Genomic DNA, 26,842 nt, shown 5'->3' with positions numbered 1-26,842 from the left:
CTAGAACAGGCTCCCCAGGGAAGCGATCACAGCACTGAGCCAGCCAGAGTTCAAGGAGTGTTTGGACAGCGTTCTCAGACACACTTTGATTCTTGGGGTTGTCTTGTGTCTTCAGTAGTGTATCACTGGCACTCCGATTGCCACATTTGTGAGCATAATTTGCTGTACTTCATCATATCATCATTCTGCCAGCTTGGGAACTTCTCTTTTGCAGTGTCCACTTAGTACTTTGGGGCTCAGAGCAGAAATAACTAAATGGACTCTGTGGTAGAATATCTGACAAGTCAGTGGAAGTGCTCTCCTGGATTAATGTCCTGTACTGAGGTGTTGGCATTTCCAGCATAACATTCCTAAGCTAAATGTTACTAGTGTTCAAGGTATTATATCTACCTGAGTTGTGTACTGCATTCATTTAATTCAGTAGAAAATATGTCCGTGTAGTAACTATGTCATACATTAGGAGGATAAATGGTGTTATAAATTTTGTTACAGAAGCAAATATTAAATGTGATTGTAAAATGAACCCTCATGGGCTGTATGAAATGACAGACAAGCTTGCTTTTTTGGTTCTTTTTTTAACAAGGGAAATTGAAATTGGTTTCATATACTTACAAAGAACATAAAATATATCTGGAGAACTCTCAGATAATACTGTAGATATTTCTGCTTCTAAAGGCAAAAAGGATACAGGTTCTCTCTATGAAAGTGTAGGAAAAAATGGAGTAATTTCCTTTGACCTATCAACTGTATCTCTTATTTCAGAACAGAACTTTACTTTCTTTTGCAAGTATAATATAAAATAAAACAGGTGTAATTTGTGAGAAATGCAGATGGTTTGATTGAGTCTGGTGTGCTCTACAAGTAGTATTTATTTGTTTTACTATGGAATACAAAAACATTGTTTTCCCTGCTTCATGCTAAGCGTCTGAAGGTATTATAATGATTCTGAATAAACAATTTACATTGCCTTACAATATTTTAGGAATAAGGAAAACAAAAAAGGTTAAAAATTGTGAGTTTTATTAAAAATATTCTTAAGTCAAGCTGTTAAACTTTTGTGTTTCTTATGGAGTTCAAAATTATGGCGATAATAGCCGTGTTCTTATCTCTGTGCAATCTAGAAAGTTGTTTCAGCCTGTGTATTTAAGAAGTATTTTCCTGGTTTGGCAGGAAGGAAAAAGTGTTGCTGTCTGCCTTACAGTTGAAAGTAGGAAGGTAGCAGCTAAAAGAAACAAAAGAACCAAGCTGCTTTTAAAGGAGCCAAACCAGCTGACTGTTTATTAATTATTCATGATGAATGTGTTCATGTGAAGTCCTTCATTGTCTAAAGTGTCAGGCTTCCTGATGAAATATAATAAACCTCTTGGTGCAAGGTTTCTATTTATACACCTTCAAGCTCCAGAAGGGATGATTGTGGTAAATAAGACCCTGCATATTTTTGAATGTCTGATTTGTTATTTTTTCTGAAATCTGTTTTGTAACTGTTTTCCCTGATGTTCTTTTAGGCTTTTGATTTTCCAGCTAATCAACCAAATCTGTATAAATGTAGAATGAGTGAGTGATAAAATACTTAAGTAGTGTAAATTTTTTTCCTAATGGCCAAGAGATTTTTGTTCTCTCTTTTCCTTAAAAACAAACAACCACTTTAAGAAAGTGAAATCATATTGCAGGGTTTTTGTGCAATGTCCATTAGAGTGTTAATTTTTACTATTTTTTCCTCTTTCAAAATATTTTATTTATTAGCATCTTCAACACTTTGTTTCTTTTAACATTTAAAATAATTAGGTCAAATCAGCTCTGTTATAGGTATGTATCACCATGTCATATAAAAAAAGATCAAGGAAAAAGATAAAGAAGGATGAGAGGGGAATGATTATGAACTTTCAAGTTTACTCCTTTCCTGAGTGGCTGACTACCCCAGTTGCTGAGCTACCTCAAAATTCTACCTCCTTTTTCCCATTTCCTTCAGATGCTTCTGTTAGTCTCTGCTCCCTGTTGATTTTGTTTCTCCTGCTGTTTCTGTACATTGCAGGTATCTGTCATAATTTTCCGCTCGAGCTGTCTTTGGGGAAAGCTTGACTTGTGGGAATTCAAGCAAGATGAAAAAGAGAACACCTACAGGAGGGCTATGTTATTTTTAATTAAAAGTCTTCCTGAATTACCTCCAAGGACAATCCCATTAAAAAAAAAAAAAAAAAAAAAAAGGGACATCTTTCACAAACACCTAAAGTGTCTAAAACATTTTGGCAAGGGAAAAAATTAAAACAGATCAAGGTATCAAAGCTGGAAATGGAGAGAGTGTGAGATTCATATTCACTTTCACTAATGGTTGGTGACATTTCCATTTGAAATAATAAGCATAAATTTGCTTGTGAAATAAGCATTATATATTTTGGGGTTTCAAATTATATCTGTTTGCCAGTCTGCTGACATAATAATTCATGCCATTGGTCATTGTAGCTTAAAACCAACAGCTCTTCTCCAGCCAGTGTTGTAGTATGGCAGGATGATGGTAGAACATCCATTCATTTGATGCATAACAGAGAATTTAACTGTGTAGTACCAGCTGTAATATATTATAAATTCAAAGGTGCAGTACAAGAAATATGATCCTAAATGGAAGGCCTTACTTTATATTTTCAACTATTAGTAGAAACTTGATTTTGGAGCAGTTTGGCAGCAACCTGTCCATTCCAGCAGCAGTAGTAGGAATAGGCTGAATCTGTTTTATATAGGAATGTTTTTTATTAACCAGAGAAGAAAGATCTATGGGTTAGATAAGCAATGGTATTCAATTAAAGATTAAACTGTATATACAAGTCAATCTTTATATTTCTGTTAGAAGATGCTAAATGATACCTTTTTTATTTACATTATGATGGTCCCCAAATATGGCACCACTAACAATATGCAAACTGCTTCAAAATGATAAGCTGTGTGATACATAACAAGGGTAGCTTCTAGTGGCATTTTGTGCTGCCTTTCAAAGGTGTCAGTAATGATAGTTGTACTTGATAAAAGTATGCACTTGAAACTGTGCTAACACATAGCTCACTTTCAATGTGGTGTGTGTCAGGCTCTATTTGCTGGGATGTAGCTGCTAGTGTAAAGTGCACTGCACTTGTTCCAAATAGTCATCTACTGTTGTGTGCTACCCTCTGGCCACCCTGAAAATGTGTTTTATACCAGCTTGGTAACTGGTTTATTTTTCTCAAGGTTTTACTCTGTACATTGATGCCTGAAGTTGAGGCCTGGGGCCTTTTGAAGTGCACATACTCCACTTTTTGGAGAGTGGTAACTTCTGGCTAAGATTTTTTAGCCTACTGTGGTCCGGAGACTATTGAGAGAGACATTATCCAAACATTTTATTAGCCAGTAAGATGTGATCAGAAGAACATTGGAAGTCTGGCAGTGTTGGAAATTATTGTGAAAGGATGTACTAGAGCATATGCTTAGAGGGAATGGAACATGCATAAGAGAGGGGGAGCAGTCAAATAAGTGATAGATGATCATCACCTGCTAGTAATTAGACAGTTATACTTGGAGATGGGGAAACTGTCATATCTGTTGTTGAAGGGGTTACTTTTGATGACCTAGGTAAGATAATTCTCTTTAAATTTTTTGTTTGGCTTACTGAAGACCAAGGAAGTAATGAGATCCAGTTTGAAGGGTAATTCATCCAGACCATGTTGCAAAGTTCAATTCAAGCTTCTGAGAGCAGAAGAGTAAATTTTTCCAACAGTGTAATAATATTTTTAGTTCCCAAAATGATGTGTATATACAAATGTCTCAATTAAGAGACTAATACTCTCCTCAAGAGAACAGAGCAGACCTTCAGATGGAAGATAACAGCTGGGTGGACACCAGGCTGCATCTGTGGTGTTGAGAATGTAAATATTTGCAGAAGATATTGGAGTGAACTAGAAGGAAGGTATTCCATAGCAAGAGATTTCTTCAACCTCTGCTTTAGGTCTGAGTAGAAGTCAAATACTAATGGCACAATAGGTTCCTTTTTTAATTTAAGTTTCATCAAACTGTATGAATCTTCATCTGCCTACAAATAAAAAAGGCTTGAGATAACTGACCATGGTGAAATTCCATGCTCTTTGCACTGCTCGATCATTTCTTAGGCCTTTACTACTCTTCCCTTTATGAACAGAAGATAAATGAAGCTTGGGAGTTGTCAATATGGAAATGAGAAATTTAGAAATTAAGTGAGCCAATGAGAAACAGGGGTTAGATTCTGTGAATACACTAGAGACTAGGGCAGCCTGGATTGCTGTGAGATGTCATATACATAAATTGAAGTACTAACTGCCTTATGGCCTCTGCAATGCATTTGCTCATGTGTTAATTTGTAAGTTTTAAAAACTTCTGTTGAGAGTTTGGTTCAACAGAAAAGCATATGCCATAAGGAAAATTAGCACTGAATCAACCATCTGCCTGTAAATGGTGAAAATTTGTGATAATGCAGAGGTTATACATAGCTGGCAAAACTTGCATTCGTGTGCTTTTTTTTCATCTCAGGCAATATGAAGGTGGCTTTAAAAATGCTCTTGGTGCTGTTAATTTTCTTTTTTCTTTGAGAAATCCAATAAAGTAAAAATGATGTTGGTAAAAGAAAGGGAGGCAAATAAACATATTTTGAAAGCTTCTGTTCTAGTAATTTTATTTTTTTATTGCTTATTGGTTTCAGTGGGGGTCTGAAGGGAACAATTTTCCACTTGATTGTATGTGTGTTACTTTATGACAGTTGCAGCCATACTAATTCATTACAGAATGGCTATGAAATTTTTCTAGTGATGAGAAGTGGGAGAGAGGGCAGAGAGATTTTTCTTATGACAGTTAAAAATAATATGAAAAAAATTCTTGTGGAAAAAGCATTTAAACAGAAATTTCTTACAGCTATTTGGAGACCAACTTCTCTTTATTTCAGTCATCTTGGGGTCAGAAGTGAACAAAGCTGTGTTTTGAAAAGGATGCCCTCTGTAAAAATATGATTCTTCTGACACCAATGTGACCAACTTGGAACAAAAAGTGAGAAAACAAGCTTACGGCTTACCAGAAGAAAAAGGTGCAATCCTATCCAATTTTCTGGGAAATACATAATAATTTTCTGCTGTTTTCAGGTTTAAAAAAAAAAGGAGTAGGCCAACATGGATTGCCTGTATGGTGTCCTAAAGCTCAAGAGTAGCTCTTTGCTTGCCTTTTGCAGTGTCAGTAAGTGGAAAATTAGGAATGATGGATTCACCCAATGGCAGAAATGCGGGAATTTTGATTTGCAGTGTGCTATCTTTTCCAGAGTTGATCTGACTGGTCAGATTGGTGGAACTTACACTAATTGACTTGAACACTCCTCAGTCTCAGGATTTCAGCAGTGCTGGGACCTCTGCTATGCTTTCTGTATCTCAGGAAGCGTTTGCATTGTTTCTTTCTTGGCACATCTGAAAGATTTCCTGGTTTTAGACCTGTTCTTACCCTGTCACAAAACATACAGGGTAACACCCCAACTGCCTTCAGCTCTCAGATCTGTGCTACCTACCAGGATAATTGGAACCTAAATACAACAGTTTCCCAGATCTCCATCCATATAGATTTTATGAGACACCCCATGTGTGTATAGGAGTGTGTTATGTGTCACCCTAAACTTTTGAGCTATTTTAAGACTTAATTGCTTTTTAGTTACTAGTATAAATTACACACAGATTAGGCAAAAGTCTCTACCTTCCGGTCTGTTTCCACTTCTGGAACTCTGCTTTGCCTCAGGAGGAAGATGCACAATTCTTTTGTAAGTGCACTGATATTCTTCCCTTCCCCATCTCCAGCTTGGCCACAGCCTACCTGTTCCAGCTCTGTCCTCTTGGCTCATTTGATATCATCCATCCCCAGACTCGTTTTCTTAGCTAAGAAAAGATTTTCAACCATTCTCATTAGTTCTTCGAATATTTGGTTCAAGTTTGGATGTTTTAGTCAGTCCTCTTAGTTTGATGGGTACATACTAAAGTTTGCTCTAGGAAGGCTAGAGCAGAGCATGCCAGGATATGGCAGTTTAGTATCAACTTCTGAAAATCTGAAAGTTGTCATAAGCTCTGTGTAAGCTCTTCCTCTGAATCATCGCACATGGCTATTGATTTGAAATTACCTTGTGTTGCTTTAATGCAGACAGTCCCTTGCTGACTGCTGCATGAACCTTGAGAAGCTAAATGGCATTCTTAGAGCAAGAAACAGCTGTTCTTCTGAAAGCCTTGAAAGTGTCAGCAGTGAACCATTAGGAATCCATGACAGAGTTGAATGCTTGCCCTGAATCTCAGGACTCCCAGCCTTTGCCTCAACTGCAGTGACAACCTTCCTGTTGCTGTGCTGAAGAAAAGACACTATGGAAATACTGGTAGCGGATGGGCTGTGGACCTGGAACACCGTGTGTGTGCCTAAATCATCAGGCACGTGGCAGGCTTTTGAGATGGATGTCTCAAAAATTCCTCCTGGCTCTTCATTCATCCTGGTATTTTGAAGAACTGAAGTACTGTGAACTTTCAGAATACGTTATCATATTCAGTTGATCAGAATAACTTGTGGCATCTCTTGTCATTGTTGGTGAAAAGTAACTAAGATCTCAAAAAGATTGCAGGAATATCAGCTATTTTCAACATATTTATATGGGAGCAAATTGGTGACCAGTTGTGGAAGTTTCATTTGCATATCTTAAAGAAATGTAAGGTAAAAAAAGGTCAAAATGAAATCGTTCATGAAGTGTTTTTCAGTATGCAGATATAATCATATGAGGACAAATAGCTTTCTGCTTTTGAAGTCATACAGATTGGAGACAGCATCAAGTTTTAAAGCCTGAGAAAGAGAAAACAAAGATGATGCTAATGATTTTTCAAAAGCTGACACATTTCAGCTGGATTCAGCTTGCTAGTGCTTGTGCTGTAAAAATATGTTGAGTTGAACCTTGTCTCTTTTCTATGCTTTTCTTCAGTTCTATGAGTCTTCAAACAGAATAATTGGAACTTTTCTTTAGACTGCAAAAGTGAATGTTATAACTTTTTCTGTGGTATTTTTCAAAATCTTAGCCTATCAATGAAAACAGACTGGCTTTATTGACAACTGAAAAATTGCCATTTGCCTGAAGAGCAGGGCACATGAAAGAGTGATGGATAAAGGGAGCAGAAGGCCTGTCCAACGCTTCTGTCACTGAGACTGCTGGTGTGGTACATGCCTGAGTGCTTACTGGAAAAAGGCTAAGGTTCAGCTGGTCCACAGATTTTAGAAAAAGCTGCCAGCAACAGTGACGTCAATGTCAATTCTGGTGACTGTATTTTACAGTGGCTGATCTGCTGGTATTTGGACTAAAACCGCTGAAGTTATGGGATAGTGTAAATTAGTGTAAATCCATTGACTTTTTAAATTTGTTCTTATTTATGGCAGGACCAAGCTCTTTTTTAAATTTTTTATTTTATTTTACCCTCTTGCCTTTGTGGCTTTTGGTTTCTTGGTAGCTTTTTTGATTATATAGAGTGAAAGAAATCAATTGTGATTTCACCTACATGGTTGTGTACTTTGGAGAAACATGCTGTTGAGCTTTTGAAAGAATAAGAAGTGGCAGGTTTTCAGGCAAGCCTCCAAATCCCTCCCACATATCTGGAGATTATATAATCAAATTGTGTGTGTGTTTCATGTTGCTAGGACAAAGGAGAAACAGCAAATTGAAATTCTCATTTTGTGTAAGGAGGCTGTGAGGCATCAAATTTTGCAGCATAATTCCAGCAAAAGTAGCAGGGAATTATTTGAGGGGATGGCAAGGATGAAGTACAGATTGGATCCAGACTGGTCACAGGCAGTAGGTAAAGCTGGTCAGTCATGCCATTTTTCTTCACAACTCAGATGTGAATGAGGGGCAGGCAGAGAAAGACGTCTCTGTTGCCTTCTAGACAAGAGAGTTTTCTTCTGTAAGTTCTCAGAGCCCACTTGTGTCATACAAATCATAATACACCGCCATAAGGCAGTGAGGGAACATTTAAACATCATGGTTTGAGGATTTGTTTATTTGTTTTGTTATGTTCCATTTCTAATTTGCCTCTCTAGCCGGCAATGATCATGATTTACAAAGTATGGGAAATTCTTTTTAAAAATGTGAGTCATAATGCAAACCTTACATTGAGCATTTTTCTGTATTTAATTTTTAGAAACATGAACTTGTGATATTTTGAAAAACTTTGACAAAAATTATTTCACCAGGGTCTTGGGATGTTTAAAAAACAGTAGCAGTTTTGATCTGCATTTACTGTGTCTCAAAATTTATCTGTGTCTCACTGAGCAGTGCTGTTCTTTAGGTGTGTCAGGCACCTGGTGAAGTCAGGATCCAGTCACTCCATACAGCCAAAGCTTTGTTGAAATTTCACTTTGTTGTATAGATGCATTGTAAGCTGTACATTGAATAACATGTGTAATAAGTGTCAGTAAAAGTGTTCAGCAAGAGCTTTTAGATACTAACTCGAGTTAGCTTGTGATTTGGCACCTGCTCTACTCATTGCTGGGTAGGCTTTCACATGATAATAACCCAGATGGAAACTGAAATCTTGTGTTTCTTTCATAGGTTGGAAGGGCCTACAAATGCTCTGCATTTACTCAATTTTCAAGAAGAAAAAAGAAATCAACTCAAAATACTAAAAACACAAAACCTAAAGCCTCCCTTCCTTTCTCTACCCAAAAGTCATTTTTTTCTGCAGAATTTAAGAAATCTAGTCATTGTTTTACAAATGTTTAATCTGTGGCTTCAGGGTAGATCTATACCAGTAGGAAAAAGAAGGTTCATGATTAATTCCTCCTGGGCTTGTCCAGATCCTTAGGCAACTTGCAGTGGATGAACATGTATTTAGTGAGAGATGAGCATTGTTCCAAGCAGAAAAACTGCAGCATGGCAGTGCACTGACCTCAGAGGTAACTGGGGCAGTAACATGGCCTGTAGCAGATCAATAATTGAGCCCTTAGTGAACATTTGTTTTGGACTTGCTTCACTTCTGACTACTGTTTTGATTCCTGCAGCTGATGTACAAGACATGCAGTACTTCCCTTTCCTGATGATTTCCAGGACTACCAGAAGGACAAATGCTTTGAGGATGAAGAGCACAAAGGTGCTTTCTGAGGGTGGAAGTCCATATGCTGCCATAAATCTGATGCTGGCTGGACAAGCAGTCTGATTCAGTGGAGACAAGTTAGTTAATGTTAAACTGCAAGGCAGTGACAGTTTTGCTCCTTGCTTAAAAAGTGCATGCTTTCCTAGTAAATTCCCAGCTTTGTGTTTAGGTAATTCAGATGTTTTGGTAGCTCTCAACAATAAAGACCTATTTGATTTAATTTAAGATGTTTATTTTACTGGTTTATCAGACTGCAGTGTACCAGGATTTTCATGTGACTGGTGCCTGAAGTTCTGCCTGGCCTTCTCACCTGTCTGCCCTGGAGCCAGTGGCAGAATAATAAAACAGGAACATAACAATATTTGCCCTAAGACTCCACCCTGGGAATTCCCTGAGGTATTACTAAGCACTTTCCAAATATTAGTGAATTTGTCTTCTAGGAACCTCTTTAATGCCTTTTGAACCATTGGTACAGTAAGAACTTCAGTGATGTGTGGAAAGTTGTTACACAGCATTAATGTTGCTGAGGATCCTCCTCCTTTTGTTTGATTTGAGTATGCCCATACCTGATTGCATTTTTTCCCAATTCCTACAACATGTTTCCTGAGAAGGAATATTCAAAGCTCATGATATTGAAGAGGAATTTTAAATGTTTTTTCCTGTCTGTCCCAATTTTTGCATTTATCTCCATCTCCATTTTGTCAACCAGTAGCTAAGATATTTCATGGTTGATGCCATTTGTTTTGGTATGGCCTGTCATCTGCAGACTTTGCCATCTTATTAAAATAATTTCATGGTTTTGAATATATTGAAAAATGACAGAGAACAATTGTTGAAAAGTGACCATTTCATCCTGTGCTTCCGTTCCCATAATATTTGCAGTTTGTGCCTGGCCTTTCTGAGCACTCAGTGTTTGCTTAGTTTTAGAAGCAAGTGGCCTTGTTAATGCCTTTTGTTAGTCTTAAGCTGCACCAGAGGAGGTTGGACATTAGAAGGAATTTTTTTGCAGAAATGCACTGTAATGGTCTGCCCAGGGAGTTGGTAGAGTATTCAAGGAAAGACTGGACATGGCACTTAGTGCCATGGTCTAGACATGGTGGTGTTCAGTCACAGGTTGGATTTGATGACCTCAGAGATCTTTTTCAACCAAATTGGTTCTGTGATTCTGCATTTCTGCCTGATCTCCCTTATGCAAATGTTTTTTATCCCATTAAGGATAGGGCTTAAGAAAATCTGAGATGTGACTTTGCATTGCAAAAGCCTGCTCAATTTTCCCACTCTGTATCTGGATACTTTCAGTATCAGGACATCATTGTTAAAAATAGGTTCTTCAGAAGAGTAGGACCTCCAGGTAAATATCACATGTTAATTTTTCAGGTGACTCCTGAATATATGAAATGGAATTTTTTTCACTTTTAAAGGGTAGTCAGGATTTGATACCTGCTTCTGTACATACAACACATGCCAGTAAAACTTCTCCTGTGATGTGAACTGACACATTTTAATGAAAAAAACTCTGATAATAATTGACATGAGGAACTACTGTCCTGAGTAAAATGGCTCACTGTATTAAATTTTCTTACTGGCAGATTAGACATAGACCTTTGAATTGGAAAAATTTTATGTCTGCTTAGCAATTGCTTAAGCATTTAATCTGTGGTGTGGCTAGATGCGTTCCTGACAGCTGTACAAATCACTAATGATGTGGTTATTCTTCCCTGTCAGTAGATTCCCTCAGTAGACTGTCTTGAAGGAGACTTGATGAAATCAGTTTGATTAGCATGCTGCATTAGGCATTCTCTTTTCTGATTTAATACATTGTCTTTCTGATTCTCTTGTGTCACAGCAACTCTTATAGCAGTGTTCTAGGCTCATGTATGGTGGTTTTAGCTGTTCTGTGGTAGCAATTCACTGATGCTGCTTTCAGCGTGTCTAGTAGGTTGAGCGCAGGTCTGAATTTGGCAATGAACATTTGAACACATTGAGCTATTTAAGGCAAACAAAAAGGCTCAGAAGAATTTAACTTGGTGAATTAAATTAGCATTTCACTGGCAGGCAATAATAGGAAGTGTTTGTTCAAAAATGTTACATTACATATGGCCTGACGTTTGGATGTATCTTTCCAGTAGTCTTGGTACCTGGAGCAGTTCCCATAATCTGTAAATAAGATACTGGTTAATAAATAAGCAACACAGTGTCAATGTGAATAGTTAGAAGCATGACTAGGTTAGTGTAGTGCATTATTTTATATATTTTTTTTTAATTAATTTCCTGGTATGTTTGTCAATAACTGTATCAGAAAGATGAGGGAGGTCTATGTCCATCTCTGTGCCTGAGGAAGAGCAGAGATCAAACTGTTTGATATTATTTGACATTTTAGTAGGTCCCCTCCTGAATCTGGAAGGCTTCTGGGGGCAACAGGTTTTTCTGAAAAAAGGATCCAGATGTTCAATCAACCTAATGTATACTCATGGTTTTGAGAAAAGGCTTAAAAGATGAATGAAGAGAAACTGATTCTGGAACTTTCAAGATTAGAATCAAATATAATTATTCTGTCTTTCCCAGATTTCTTATATGCTCATATGCTGTTTTTCAACAGGATTCCTGTCCTGCCTTATGCTGTACTGAGAATGGACTGGTCCAAGTAATGCATCAGTCAGTGCAGTGAAGGAGAGCTTGTCTGTAGGAATCCAGTGTGATTTGTTGGTGAAATAAAGATTATATATGGAGGGCATCAAGAGAGAGTGGGTGTGAGGACAAAGAGTCCAGCTTCATTCATAATGCATAGTGAACAGTCAGCAGCCTGTCCTGGGTGGTACAATCAAATCAGAAATCTCTTGGTTTATAACCAAGAGAAGAGTAATTTGTGTCAACCTTAGCTGACTGCATTGTGGTTTAGACTGAGTTTGTCACCACTGGTTCCATGTATAGGCAGTGGATAGGGGTCAGTATGTCCAGAGTATGAAGTGTCTGTTCTAGCCCAAACATTTGTTTTAGGATTTTGTGAAATAGCTGCTAAACAAATGCACTTTTAGAAGTGCATACTTTGTTTATTGAGAGACAACTGGGTGACTAGCTCTGAGTTAAACATCTGAAAAGTAACTATGAAAAGTCCTGTGATGCCCTAAGTATGTGCTCTTTTTCTGTCTGCCTAGACTGATGCTTGGAGTCTGATCTACAGAGCTACGGGCTAAGTGCAGAATGGCACTGGGATTTTAACGGAGCATTGACTTTACTCCTTTACTCCTTTACCTGTAATGGAGGATAGCAGTACCCCTTCAACTGTTTTTGCCCATGCTGCACATAATTTAACCTTGCTCTGTGACTTTTCCTTGGAGTTGCGTTTCACAGTGCCTCTCCCCCATGTTACCAGTGGCACAGGTATCCCTGTTCTGGGTTTGATCTGTAAGGTTTTATCTACCTGGATTTAGAATAGTTGCATTACTTGATCTGGTCAGCCTCAAGAATTGTTCTTGCTGCATGTGATGGCACCTGAGTAGGAAGAAAACCCAGACAAATAGGAAATTGCTTTTATCAAGAGCTGGAGAGCTGCAAGATATTGAATCTGAAACTAGTTGCTGCACTGTGACTGGGTGTTACTAGTCCTGGGTATTGAGTCAGTGTAATCTTGGAAATAATTTAATGTTTGGGATAAGGACAGAACATTTCTGTAGGGTTTTGACTTAAAAGTAAATTTAAGAGTTTTCTGTGGTTGTTTAGAGCTATTCAGATATACAGATTAATATGTTAAATCATGATGAAGATAGGTGGCAATGTTTGAGATTTCTGGAAACTCGCAGCAAATAACAAAATGTCAATATACTGCTTTTTGTCTCACTGGAAATGGTAGCTCCTATAGTGAAAATTCATAACATTCAATGAATGTTCAATGGGACTGAGCCTTCTGGGCAAGGGGCAGCACAACAGCTGTACATACACATGCACATGGGCTTTAACTGTATATTTATGGGCCTTTGCATACATTGACAGATGAAGAGATTCACTGATAAGAGAGGTTTGTAATACCAGTTGACTTTCAGTTTTAGGTGATAATTTGTATGTATGATTTTGACACTGTATCTTGGTAGCTTGGTGATTTGGTTGCCATGTGAATACAAATCTGCAGGGGAAAAATTGAAAGCCTGTTATTGTAGTTTGCCAAATATCCTGGAGTCCTCCTCAGAAAAGATTACAAGTTTTATTTTTGCATATTAAAAAAGCAGCTGCTGTCCTTTAAGTCAGAAATGTACCTTTGCAAATGTTATATAATGCACTTGCACTAAATTTCCTGAGAAACCAGGGTCAATATTTTTCTCTTTGTATTTCACAGATTACCTACTTACTTTAGCTTTGGGTCACACAGCTCAGTAGGGTGGCAAAAGAAGAGAAGAGAGCCTGGAAAGATATTTGCTATTTTCACTGGCACTTTTAAAAATAATTTCTGTAAGGGAATGAGGAAGGATAAACTTGTCCTACCCTGCTGGGCTGGTGTGAGAGCTCCTCGGAGCTTCAATCAGTATCATAAGATGCCTTTTTCCAGACATAGAGTTGAGCTGCAGCTCAGGCTCCTGTGCTCTGGTTTGCAGAATATAATGAATCTTTAAAGTCATGCATTTTCTTACTGATTTGTGTGGAAATAATATCTGTGTTTTGAGGAAAGGTGAAATGCATGCACCTTGGTGCAAAGCTGCAGGTAATGCTTCAATCTAAGGTTCAGACTCATAATGTCAGCTGTGAAATGATGATGATTATGCTGCTAATTTTTTATTGATCTGTGTCTTCAAGTAAAATTGCTTCACTTTGCTGTAGGTTAACCCAGCACTTCCTCTGACTGGTATTGTGTGTTTGGCTTAGTGACAAAAATCCCCTACCAGCTGCTAACCTCTAGGTTAAATCTGTGGCAAGAGCAGCTAGCCTCTCTTGGGGCATGGATAGCTGGATGTCTCTTGGTGGGAGAGCATGGTAATACTGTTTGAAACAACTGAAGTCATTTGGGATGGCATCAGCTGGTCTAATTTGTTTAGGTCTGTAATGATACTGCGTTCAAAAGATTTTACATTTGTCAAGTCAAGTAGGTATCATAATGAATGATAACTGAATAATGATGTAATTTTTAATGATACATTTACGTGAAGAAAAAAAACTTGGTATTTTAAAAATGATTAATTTTTTAAAGTCTTTCACAATACTTTATGTTCCTTTCTGTCTGCCTTTGAACCTAATAGGGCAGAAAAAAAAATTAAAATTGGTGTATAAGTTAAGTAAAAGTGTGTTAGAGAGAAAGCATTTGTAGTGCTCAGTGTAACAGGGACATTAGAGAAATGCATAAATTTAAATTTGGGGTTAATAGGACAGTGGCTTAGTTCCTTTTGTTGCTATGTGTGCCTAAATGGGGCACAAGTGATGTTGACAAAGCAGGCAGTAGTTAAGGTGTTGATAAATCCCGCTGGAAACAGGTGATGGAGCAGGTCAGGTGGTGACGTTCTGCTGCTTTATGTGGAAATGCACTTGGAGTGGCGAGACACCAGCCTGTATTTCTGAATGTGGGCACAGTGACAGGATCACATCCAGTGTGCTCTATCTGGCTCTGTGGCATTTAATCAAGGAAGGTTAGTAAGAGAGAAGGTAGAACTGGGAACTTGAGTACTGTGTTCTCAAGTGCCCACAAGTGTGGTCTAGTAACAAAATGAAAAGGTTATCAGTGAGAAAATGAGCAGCAATGGGTGATGTGCAGCAAAGCCCAGGACTGCAAAGCAAAATGCTGTTAAATGGGCCCTGGTGTTTCTCTCCCCAGCCCACATTACTTGAAGGCAACTATGTAATTTATGACTATCGGGGGAAAAAAAGGTTTTGTGGAAGTGTTTTTGTCTATATTACTTGTGATATTTAGAGTGGACCATGCTTCTGAAAAAAATGAGAGCAAGCCTTACCCAGTGTTTGTATTCTTAACAGCAGAACTGAAATGCCACACGCATTTCTTGCCTTTTGGTGAGAAGTGTTTGGAGCAGTTTTGCTTGGCTTCAGCTGTGTGGCCATGACAGTGTGTTTGTTCACCCAGAGGAATTGAGGCAGGTGGCTGCAGTTCTGAGACCTTTGAGGGTGGCTGCTGCACCTGCTGGGTCTGGCTCAGGCCACCCGTGTCTGCTGGGCTGAAACCTGCTCTGTGCTCAGTGCCACGGAGTCAGAAGCAGTGGGAGCTCTCGTGTGTGATGGACTCACAGGACTCCACTTGCTGTCCCAGTGTAAGCTTTTCATTCCAAAAGCCATGTTGGACAATCTCAGTGTAATGAAAACGGTGTTTCAAAGTGAAGTTTTGTCCGTGAAAACCTGTAGAGAATGTTTTTCCTCAGCTCTGGAGTCAGTTTGTGTGTATTCCAGCATGCCTGCTTGATATCCCTGCATATCCTGCATATGAACAACTTCTGGGCCCAGTTGTGATTCTTGGACTAGGTTCTGTTGATCTCTTTTTTAAAGAAAAAAAATATGTATATGTATAAATTCATTTTATAAGACTGGTGGGAGACTTTCTGTGAGGAAACTTTTCAATTAAAGGGTTATCAGTGTCCTTTATCCTGTAGCATGCCTTGGGCCTGCTGTCAGGAAGGAAGGCAGACATACTCCCACCTGTGCTTGTCACCATTCTTACAGGTGACATTATTTTAACAGGAAGCTGAAAATCTTAAAGATGCCGTATTTGAGAAGTTGTTTCACTTTGCTGGCCTTAGATTTTCAGTCAGATAAGTGAAGGGAAAGTGATATTTTTGTATATCAGTATATTTTGATCTAAAGAGGTGGCTTTTAGACTAGACATTGTTCAACATTCCATTATTGCATTTTATTTCTCTTACACTTCAGATGTTTTAGGATAATGTAAAATGAATCATGCTTCATTACACTGAGGTGCTGGAGTGTGTCCAAAGGACAGTGAAGCTTCTGAAAGGAGTAAAATACAAGTGTTAGGGGAGAGGGGCTGGGGGAGCTGGAGATGTTTGTCCTGGAGGAAAGGAGGCTCAGGGGAAGATCCTTACTGCTCTTTACAGCTGCCTGAAAGGAGGCTGTAGCCAGGAGGGAATTGGCCTCTCCTCCCAGGCAATCAGCCATAGCACAAGAAGAAATGGCCTCAAGTTACGTTGTGGGAAGTTTAGAATTGGGTATTAGGAAACAATTCTTTACGGAGAGGGTTGTCAGGCATTGGCACAGGCTGCCCAGGGAAGTGGTAGAGTCATTGTAGAATTACAGAATGTTGAGAGTTGGAAGGGACCCTAAAGATCATCCAGAACCAATCCCCTGGCATGGGCAGGGACCCCTTCCACTAGAGCAGTTTGCTCAAGTCCTTATCTGGCCTGACCTTCAACACTGCCAGGATTGGGACATGCACACCCTCCCTGGGAAGTCACAGTTAGGTGCTCCTTGAGCTATAGACTTGAAGAAAAGCGTCAACCTGTTAGCCTGACCCCAGCCTGCACTATGTCCTCAGTTACCTTCATGTGTAGGTCCTAGAAGGAAATGACCCTCACTGGGATAGTCCTTCAGTTTCTGCTGTGTGCACACCTTGAAACATGTTCCAAATACTTGGAACAATGCAAAAGGAAAAACTTGAAAATTTTGAACATTTTTTTTCCCCTTTCAGTCCTTGATTTTCTAGGGCTGCTTAAATATTTGCATTCCATTATTCATATGGCTTACTTTTTAAAATAACTGAATAAATTTCAGTGTTTTTATAGCAAGTCTGCTTTGACTATCAGTTCTTCTTTGGTACAATAAGAAGAAAAAAAGGACTGAGTGGTGCACTTAAATTTCTCTTTTGCCTTTTCATATTAATTTCTACCGTTACCCAGTCTGAATTCATCTTGACCAAATTTACTGCTAGGGTATTAATACAGGCTGAAAGACTTAAAAAAATGACCTTTAAAAGCATACTTAGAAATCCTACAAAGCAGGATCATATATTCTGCCAGTGTTGTGTTCAAATATTCTTAGTGTTCACATTAGTATTAATCTCAGAATACTTTTTACTTAGATTTTCTCTATGATTTTAACTTCTAAAAGAAATAATATTTAATGTCTCCATCTTAAGACATTAACATTCAAGAAGTGTTTTTATTCTCTTGGGTGTTTGCTATGGAGCTTAGGTTGCCTGAAGGTCATGCAGCTGTATTTGAAGCAGTGTCTTTGTAGGCTTCATTGAACTGTGTAGCCTGTCAGTGACAATACAGTCCCTGCAGGTATCTTCAAGACTGTGGTTGTGGCACTTAGGGACATGGCTGGACCATCCAAGTGGTGGATTTGGCAGTGCTGGGTTGATAATCCTAAAAGTCTTTTCCAATCTAAGTAATTCTATGATTCAGTGATTCTATGTTGTATTCAAAAGCCAGTATTTGAACAGTATTTGAGTATGATGGAAATACATGTACAGTCTTACGTGTTGTGTTAGGCATTTTTTAAAGTGGATAGTTGTATTTAAATACGGGGAATGATCCTGATTTAATAATAACAAAGAATTGTTGCTCTCTTCAGTCCATGCTGAATTCTGCATGTGATAGGGAGAAATACTCTTTTCCTTTCTGTTTTCCTGTGGGGAAGGGAATGGAGAGGTGTTTGCATTCATAGTTGTTTTTGGGTTTTTTTCCCTTGTCTTCTTCTGTCTTACACATTAATAAAACTTTTTAAATTCATCTTGGTTACTGCAAGCAGTAACCAAGTTCAGTTAAAGCAAAAACTATTAAGTGAAGTACTGGAATGTCTGAAAAACTTACATAAGATGGGCTTGAGAGGGAAAAGATTTATTAATTACTATCTTTCATGTTCTAAATGTAAGGAGACATTAAACAAAAGACTTATGTATCACATAATATCAGATAATTTAATTTTCTCTTGAAATGTATCTAGTTATTTGGGAGAAACTGCTGTGTAAGGGAAAGCAAATCCTGATAAGTAATACAAAACTAAAAATCCTGGATACAAACCTTGTATTTCACCGTGTGGAAAGTTATATCTGTGATTTGCTTCTAGAATAGAAAATAAATACAGCTGTGCCCATAAGAACTGCTCTGGGCTGTCACTTGGCTGACTGGTCAGGCATAACTGTACAGAAATGAGCATTATTTGCCACAGAGGGTTTATTTTATTGATGAACTCTCTCTGCCTCCCTCAAAAACTGAGATCAGAGCAGAGGCTGGAACAGAGTCACCATGTAATTGGAACTTGCTGAGAAATGTCGTGCCTGTTGTCTGCTTGGAATGGTAGGCAGAGAATACCATAGCTCCAGGGTAGCAGAGATCACATCCAAGTTTTTCCAGCAACCTAGCCAAACCTGAAGGAGTTTACCCTTCCAGCCAATTGGCTCTTGAAAGCCTTCCAATTTCCAACTTTCTTTTCTTCTAATAATCCGTGTTAAAGTGTACTGGAACATGATCACAAACATTTGTTCTTGCAAGAGTACTGCATGCAGCTGAGAGGCATTTCTGTTTGTGGTAGGTTAGTTGCTGCTCAGCTTGAAGTACTGTAGAAGTTACTGCTGGATCTTGTGCTCTGGTACTGCTGAATCTGTATGCTGTGATTGTGTGGTGCTTGAGTGACACGAGCTGAAACTTCTACTAAGGGATCTCACATCTTGGAAGTTTTAGTGTAAAAGCAGGTGCAGTAACTGTTACCAGCCAGTGAAATCAGCCTATACAATTCAGTCTTGCTTTACCTTGAAAGTTTTGAAAACCTCTGAACAGAAAGCACCCCAGTGCTTTATTTATTTATCCCAGTGAATTATTATAGTCCCAGTGTTTGGTGCATCCCACATTTTGGAGACACTGATGTACAGAAATCTCAAATGGAAGCTTTACTGCTAGATTTAGTCATAGGGCTTTCCAAATGTCAAGTTTTATCATACCTCTTTTGCATAAATTATGGTGCTCTAAAATAAAATCTAAGGATTTGGATAATAATGGTGAGAGATAGCCTTTTTCAATCTTGTTTCTTTGCTCTCTGTTCTATTTTAGTCTTTGTTTTTAGCTTCATTTGACTAGAGACAGATGAGGGAGATTCTCTTAGCTGAGGTGTCCTTTTAACGCTTGCCATCTCCTCAGGGAAAGCTAGTAACATAATAATGTTTAAGGGAGTATTTTCATTATTGTACTCATGGCTAATTGCTATTAATGCAGGAGAGCAGCCCACCAGAGTAAGAAAGTAGCAGAAAGGCATAAGGCGTAATGAGACTTTTGGAATTTATTTCAGCATTTTTTTCTTGGTTCAGTGCTGGAGAAGCTTATCTCCCTGTCTGTGCCTGGAGAATACTGTTTCTGTTTCCCTTCCCACAGATGGCATCAGCTCATTCCTGTGGGCTGGAACAGTGAGAGCAGGAGCACCAACCTCACTCTTTCTGCCAGCTGGACAAATTACTTCTGAGGTGCTGCTGGTGCAGAGGTGGGACATGGGCTGGGGAGTCGCAGCCGTGCTGGTTCCCCCCCACCTCAGGGTACATGGAGAGCTCTGCCTTTGACATTACCGTGTCCCCTTAGCTCAGGTCACTCGTGCTTCCCTTTCCCTTTCTCCTGTGGTGATTGTGTCTCTTCTGTTCTGACACATTTCCTTCCTGGAAGAGTGTAGGGCTTAGATATTACTCATAGCTTGCATTCTTGTAATTACTCAATAAGAACCTTTGTGGTGTTTTTGTTGTTTTCCACCCACCACAGGCAGTTACTGTAGTGTCAGGCTGTGGGTGGAGAAAAGATTGCAAAGAGGTAAAGTAATTTGTGTAGTGCCTGGTCAGCTCAACTTCCTCTGCAGCATGCCCTGGACAGGTCTGTTCTTACCTCAAGTCCCTTTAAATAATTTTAAAAATAAAGCATATAAAAAGTCATTAATATGGAGCACTATCTCTTTCCTAAATGGTAATGGTGGCTGTGCAGTGGCAGTGATAGCCTCTGGTCCCAGGGGCAAAAGGAAGGAAGGAGAGAATTTCTCGAGCTTATTTCAGAATTGAGTATGACTAAAACCAGTGGTTTACTCAGCTTAGACTTTATTCTGTTATCAAATAATCATCAGAGCTTTGGTGGTGCAAACTTACCTGACTTTCATTGTTCAAAAGGAAGGAAATAACATCTTATTTTTCTAACAGAATAAACACATTTTCGGAGCTGCTCCCTGTGCTGCAGCCCACGTGCACTGTTAGAAAGGCAGTGACTGTTGGTTTTTCCTGTTTGTATCACGCAGAAGCTTTGATGCGTATTGCTCAGAAGTTAGTTGCTGCAGCACCCATCCTTAATTCTCTTGTCATGCCCTCTCCTATCACAGTAACACTCATGAGTTGAAGAAGCAGTTGGGTTTTTTGTTAAAGTTTTGCCACAAATGATTTAGTCTCATCCTTTACTGTTTTTATCTTGCATAATATAGTCTAACCACAAGTTTGAAAATGTACCTCTTTCTGAAGAATTGCAGCAGAGCTTTGTGCAGTTTTAGAAAGTTTACAGATGTGCCACTGGGATTTGCTGAGCTTCTGTGCTTAATAGTTTAAGTATTGCTATTTCTGAAGATTTTATAGACCTTAGGCTGGAGGCCTAAGGGATCATCTGATCTGACCTGCATATGAATCATAAACAAGTAAGTTGCATAAGTTATTCTTAAATTGAGCCCAAATACTCATGCTGGACTAAAGCCCAAAGATGTTTGGCTGAGGCAATCTTCTCAAAAAGGAAAACATCAAGATAAATTTAGTGCATGTTCCTTGGGTGTGGAGCTTCACTACCTAATTGTCCTCCTTCTTTTATCATCCAAGGTCATAATTAAGATTTTCCTTTCTGCTTTCATATTCCACTGTTTTTGTTATATTGTGTGCTAGATTGGAGAGAGCTTTCAGTAGTTATCAAGTTGTATGTGTAAAGCAGACACCTCATAGTTTTCCTTTTTCTTCAGCTATGGTATCAAGACTCTCAATTGAAGGCATTTTCAGCAGTCTGTCACTCTTGTAGCTCACCTCTGCCCTCATCTAAATTTTATTCTTACTCTTTGCTCTTTAAAAAGTGCAAACTGAGGCTGTGTTCAGGTTTTTTTTAATCTCAGTAATGCTTTTTAAGATCTTGTTTTGAGATTTAAAATCTTGCCTGGGCTTTAGCCCAAGTCTGAAGCCAAACTGTTTTACAGTTCTCTTCTTTTTATGGCCATATTTGAATGCGGCTGCTGTAGCTTTAGGAATTAAATTTCTCATAGTGTACAGGGTGAATCTTGTTGGGGTCTTCTGGTGGTTGTCTTTAACTTCAGCACAGTTATGTACCAAATTAAGTTATATGCACAATCTACTCTTTTTTTTTTTCTCAGAATGAATTTATTTTGATGTGATGCATCAAAATGGCCATTATAAAAACTGTTAATATGGCTGCTGCTAAGCAATAAGAGGATGCAATCTTAAGTATATTTACCTGCATTTGTAACTGTTTTTGTCCAAATCCTCCAAAATTGTGTGAATTCTATTAGACATCCAATCTCTTATTTGAAGTGTGCATGAATCTGGCTTTGCCTTGGCTAACAAAAAATTAGGTTTCATTTAAATATACAACTATCAGTCAATCTATAGATATAGATAGATATAGATATAGATATAGATATAGATGATATAGATATAGATATAGATATAGATATAGATATAGATATAGATATAGATATAGATATAGATATAGATATAGATATAGATATAGATATAGATATAGATATAGATATAGATATAGATATAGATATAGATATAGATATAGATATAGATATGTGCCTTTGTACATGTATTTAAAGACACAAACCTTTGGTTCCTAATCTTTAGAAGACAAAAGCCCTGAAATTCTAATGGAGTACCAGACTTGAGGTGTTTACAGGATGTGGGTTATATTTTGCATAATTTAACAGTCCTTTAGTAACGAAAAAAAAAAAAACCTAGAACAAACATGGAAAATATATAGAAAAACATTCAAATTCTGTTTAACAGAAAAGAAAGCTACAGTGAAAGACTTGGACTATCTACAAGACCATGGGTTTTCCATTTTGAAGTGCTGGATAACTGTTGGAAGAAGTACCCACTGTTATTCCTTCATTTGAAGGCTATGATGAGTTGCAGAGCAGACTGTTTGTAAGGAAGAGCATTTTTGTACAGGTTTTGAGACTTAAAATTCTGGCTCTCGTTTTCGTCTCTTTTGAATAATAGACTATTGCTTGTGTGAGTTGAAATTTCTTCTTATCTTTGACTGTTTCAAAACAAAATGGGCAAACCTTTCCTATTATGGCTGGTCTTCATGGTACTTTTCAAATACTAAAGAAAGAACTAGTAATAGCTAAATAACTAAAGAAAGAATTAGTAATAACTGAAAGCATTAGTTATAACACAAAAGCAGTATGAATACCCTATTTTCTTTAGGATGGAGTTAACCTTTTTATGGATAATGCCCTTTGGTGATGAGTTACTAGCTTTAGGTATTTGTGTATCATTTGATCTTTCTTCTGTAATGTGTTTTGTAGTGACAAATCTGTCAGGAATTGTTGTCATATTCAAAAAGACATTTGTTTTAAAGTTGTACAATTAATTAAGACATCTAAGAACCACCAGAGAGTGAAATCTTACATGTTGTGAATCATCCATTCTAATACTCCAGTGTGCCAGCAGTGGTGGTCTGGAGTGATGTGGTGCCACAAGTGGGATGCTTGGATTTGCCTAACGCTTTTCCCTGGAGGAGCTGGGAGAGGCCCATTGCAGATGCACACCAAACAGTGCTTGCTTCTGCCTCCAAGACCTGTGCTGTTCATCAGAAGGGCGTGGGGAGCCAGCCCCTCTCAACAGCATCCTTTCCCTTCTGGCCATGCTGTGCTGGGTAAAAGAAGCTTTGCCTTTGCCCAACCCATATTCTCCTCCTCGGAGTTTTTGCAGGCAGTTTGAGAAGGACAGATGGATGTGTTTGGTTCTTGCTGTTGCTGGGGAGGATGTGAGAGAAGGGATGTGGAGAGAGGAGGATGTGTGCTGCTCTGTAGGGCTGAGTGGTGGGAAGGAGCCACAGTTGCTCCCTGGCTCTGGACCATTGGCTCTGCCAAGATAATTAAAAATCCCTGGACTGTACTCTGCAGCTGCTGAGATGGGGTTTTGCTGGCCTTCTTTCAGCTCCTGTCAGAAGAATAACAGTTTTCTGAGACACAGTGCTATTGGGTAGTTTATGCTTTTTTCAGGCAGACTTTTAACTCCCCTGTTCATTTACTGCTTCTGCAAAATAGCACCGTGTAACACAGGCATCGTTTGGAGATGCGACCTGACTGTAAGATGTGTCAATTGGTTTTTCTTTCTTTTCAGCCCAGCAAACAAACTGTGAGCCTGGACCAGGTTGTTATTTTTGCTCAAGAAGATAATTTTCTAGGCTTGAAGGAAAGAAGTGCTTTACTGCTTTTCTATGTTTTGCAAGCTGGATTCAGTTTTGTGTTCCTGATCCTGTTTTATTGACTGAATTTGCACTTCTGTTCTTTGAAATGGTTGCAGAAAGCAATATCTGTAGTTCTTTTAAAAAAGGGCTTTTTTTTTTTTCCTGGTGATTTATTGTGCTGATCAAAGATGAAGAGGTTGATTAAAGATAATATATTTTGCATTTTTGAATGCTGATTACCCTTCATGTAAGGAAAAACATCTTGAATTCAGATTAACAGAAAATCCATTGTGAGATGGAAAACAGTCTATACAGCATTGTCTATGTGAATGGGTGATTATTTTTTCTATGTCTAAATAAGATGCACAGAGTAACATGGAAACATTCTAGTTCATAGTCCCTTGAAGTCAGAACTCCTAACATAAGATGCCATTCTTAATATCTTCTCCAAACTTATCTGTGATTTCTGGGACAATCAAAATAGCTTTCCCTTGAAATCCCTAGGTTCTCTTTCCTTTGTGGCTTTGATGATAATGATAATAGTAATAAGAAGACCATTTGCAACTGAGAAGTTGCATTTTTCAGTTCTTCCTTGTAGGAAGAAGATCAAGTTTTTTTCCAAAAATTGTGCCCAGATTTCCAGCAGCATGTCAGGCTGCTCATCTCATGGGCTACAGAATGCAGGGAGGTGAAAAGGAAACCAAGAGAGCATAAAATGGAAAAATACAAATAGAAGGTACATTTGTAAAAACTGTGTAGTGAGGAGAAAAATGCAGGGAAGTGGAAGACCTAGTAAATTATTAAATAAAAGGGCAAGTAGAGCAGGGAAAGGAAAAGCTACAGGGAAAGCTGTAGACAGAAGAACTTGACCCTGGGGCAACATGACTTTTTTTTCCTAAGACCTGGGGCTTAATTTCCAGTTTTACTGAGCTTTCATAAGGATATGAAAGGGGAATGAGAGAATTGTAGAAATGCTGGGATAATCACAGAAGAATATCAGTGCTCCTAGGTAGTCTCACATAAATGCCTGCTTAAAATGCAAGAGAATGTGCATTTGGAGATAGAGAGGATGTAAGAGAGCCAAGGTTGAGAAAGCCACACTGGGAGAGCAAGGAAATGCTAAAAAATTATGTACTATTTTAGGAGCATGTTTTCCAGTGGATACAGGCCTATAAGCTTTAGCAAATTGGTAGTAGAGTGGAATTTGGGAACAAATAAAATCAATGGATTTTAACATTGATAAGAAAGATCATTCATAGGAGTTTGTATATGTATGATAGATTTGAATTTGCAACTGATAAGTATCTTTTAGGACTGGTTGGGGTTTTTTTGAGTTCTTTTTTGTAGGTGTGGAATTTCGGGGGGTTTTTTTGTTTTTGTGTTTTTTCTGTTTGTTTGTTTGGTTTTTTTTAAAGTTATTACAGCAAAGAGAGTGTTAATATGTGGATGTGCCATGTTTTTCTAATCTTGACCACATAAATCACTCTGGCCTAGATTTTACTTGTTAACATTCAGTTGCAGTAACTACTTTTTTTATAACCATGTCTAACCTTGGAAACCTGTCTATATGTAGAGACTTGTGCATTTATTTTTAATGCTTAATTTTTCAATTATTACATATAACAAGCTGTGTTCCTGTGCCAAGCTGTGGCCTTGTGGGAAGAGAGGGATGGTTTGTGGGAAATTCCTGACTTCTTGTGTACTAGCTCCTCAAGCTGCTTTATCTGTTTTAATCCAAAAGCAGCCCTTAGAACTGAACTCTAATCCCAAAGTTGTGTTGATGCAAATGATTTGTATGCCAAAAAGAACCACTTGTGCAAAGAAGGATAAAAAAGTGGGCCTCAAGATGGATTCTGTTTTACAATAGCTGCTTAAGTATGTAAGCTTGGTGTTACTAAAAAGAATGAGAAAATCTGTGTCTGCCATTGAATAATCATAAATGTTTTTTGTACTGTTCTTTCTTTCCAGATTTGAACATGGAATTCAACCCATCAGATCATCCACGGGCCAGTACGATATTTCTCAGTAAATCACAAACAGATGGTAGGTTACTGAATTTATTACAGTAGTTATCTCTAAACCCTTTGTTAGAATACATGTGATAGTCCTTTAATATGTAATGGCCCCCCTCCCCCAGAAAGAGGCATTTAGAGGCATCATGTTAGAGTTTTACGTAGTCACACCTTTAGCTAATTGTCTTGTCAGACCAGTAGCACAAATATGGATGAAGCTTAATATAACTATATTTTAAAAAATATTTTCTCTAAATCCAAATTTTCTTGTGTAACTGTTTCTTAACATTTTTTTAACTGTTAACATTAGGTTTTTGAAAAATGTGTAGAAAGTATTTTTAAGAAAATGTCAGTTTATATTAGCTGAAAGACATTCCAGGGTTTCTCTGATATAGATGATACTGTAAATGAGGTCAGTACTAGATTTTCTTAACAAAATAACCCCCATCCTTACCAAATATTCTGTCTTCTTCTCCTCTTGTTATGGATTTTATATAATCATGTTTGTCTGGAGTTTAGTTGGGGTTTTTTTTATACCTAGACAAAATGATCTCTAAAATTAACATTTGTTAAACAAACCTCCTGATAGAGTCAGTAGAATAGAAGCCATTTACTGTGGCTCATTTGTTCCCTATTGGACATGTATGATATGCTGGTTTAGAAATAAATGAATAATGGATACAAAACACATTATTTTCTAGCAGGACTTTCAAAGCAGTTCCTGCATTTTAATTTTGACTGTTCAGCATGAATTCTTTGTCCTCCTTTCTGCTGCCTATAAATGCTGCTTTAGATTTACATAGTAAATTGCAGTGTCAAACGCATCACTTGAAAAATAATGTAGTTTTCACTTACTGTATATTTTTTGCTAGTTTTTGGGCATGACTAGAACAAAGAGGGATATACATTTAGACCCCAGTTGAAGAGTTGATTATGTGAGTACCTCCTTTGACCTTGAGATTGTCCTTCTGAATTCAGCCCTGCTTTCAATACCTGATTATTTGGGTTTGGATGCCATTTACCATATTAATCTGGTTTGGTAGTCTGGCAAATGAATATGGCAGTATTTCCATTGTTGTATTATGAGGATTGATGTCTGTTTTATAGTGAATTTGCTGTGTTTTGAAACTGTCTAATCCCAGATGGATGCTACTTGTTTCTTGTTACAGCTTGTTGAAAGAAAGGACAGAATAGACCCAAGTTCAACAACTAAAATTTTGGCCAGAGTGGATGATTATTCTTACTTGTAATAAGAGCAGTTAGTTTATTGCAATATGGAGTTAATTGTAAACATTTAATAAAAGTATTTATCTACCAG

At 38.0% G+C, this 26,842-nt stretch overlaps 1 protein-coding gene across 3 annotated transcripts in view; it reads left to right on the top strand.

The window, feature by feature from the left end:
* The window catches only part of CCNY (cyclin Y), a 120,092-nt gene that overhangs the window by 47,848 nt on the left and 45,402 nt on the right, over window positions 1-26,842 (top strand). For 2 of the 3 annotated variants that reach the window (XM_030264322.4, XM_072925337.1), the window contains exon 2: window positions 25,481-25,555. In XM_030264322.4, the coding sequence (XP_030120182.1) occupies window positions 25,481-25,555 (75 nt within the window). Of the gene's footprint in view, window positions 1-25,480; window positions 25,556-26,842 lie in introns of those variants that run through there. The other variant, XM_072925336.1, reaches the window with a different exon arrangement.

This window comes from Taeniopygia guttata, chromosome 2 (assembly GCF_048771995.1).
Source record: "Taeniopygia guttata chromosome 2, bTaeGut7.mat, whole genome shotgun sequence".
Classification (NCBI taxonomy): domain Eukaryota; kingdom Metazoa; phylum Chordata; class Aves; order Passeriformes; family Estrildidae; genus Taeniopygia; species Taeniopygia guttata.
This window is presented reverse-complemented; position numbering and strand designations above follow the sequence as displayed.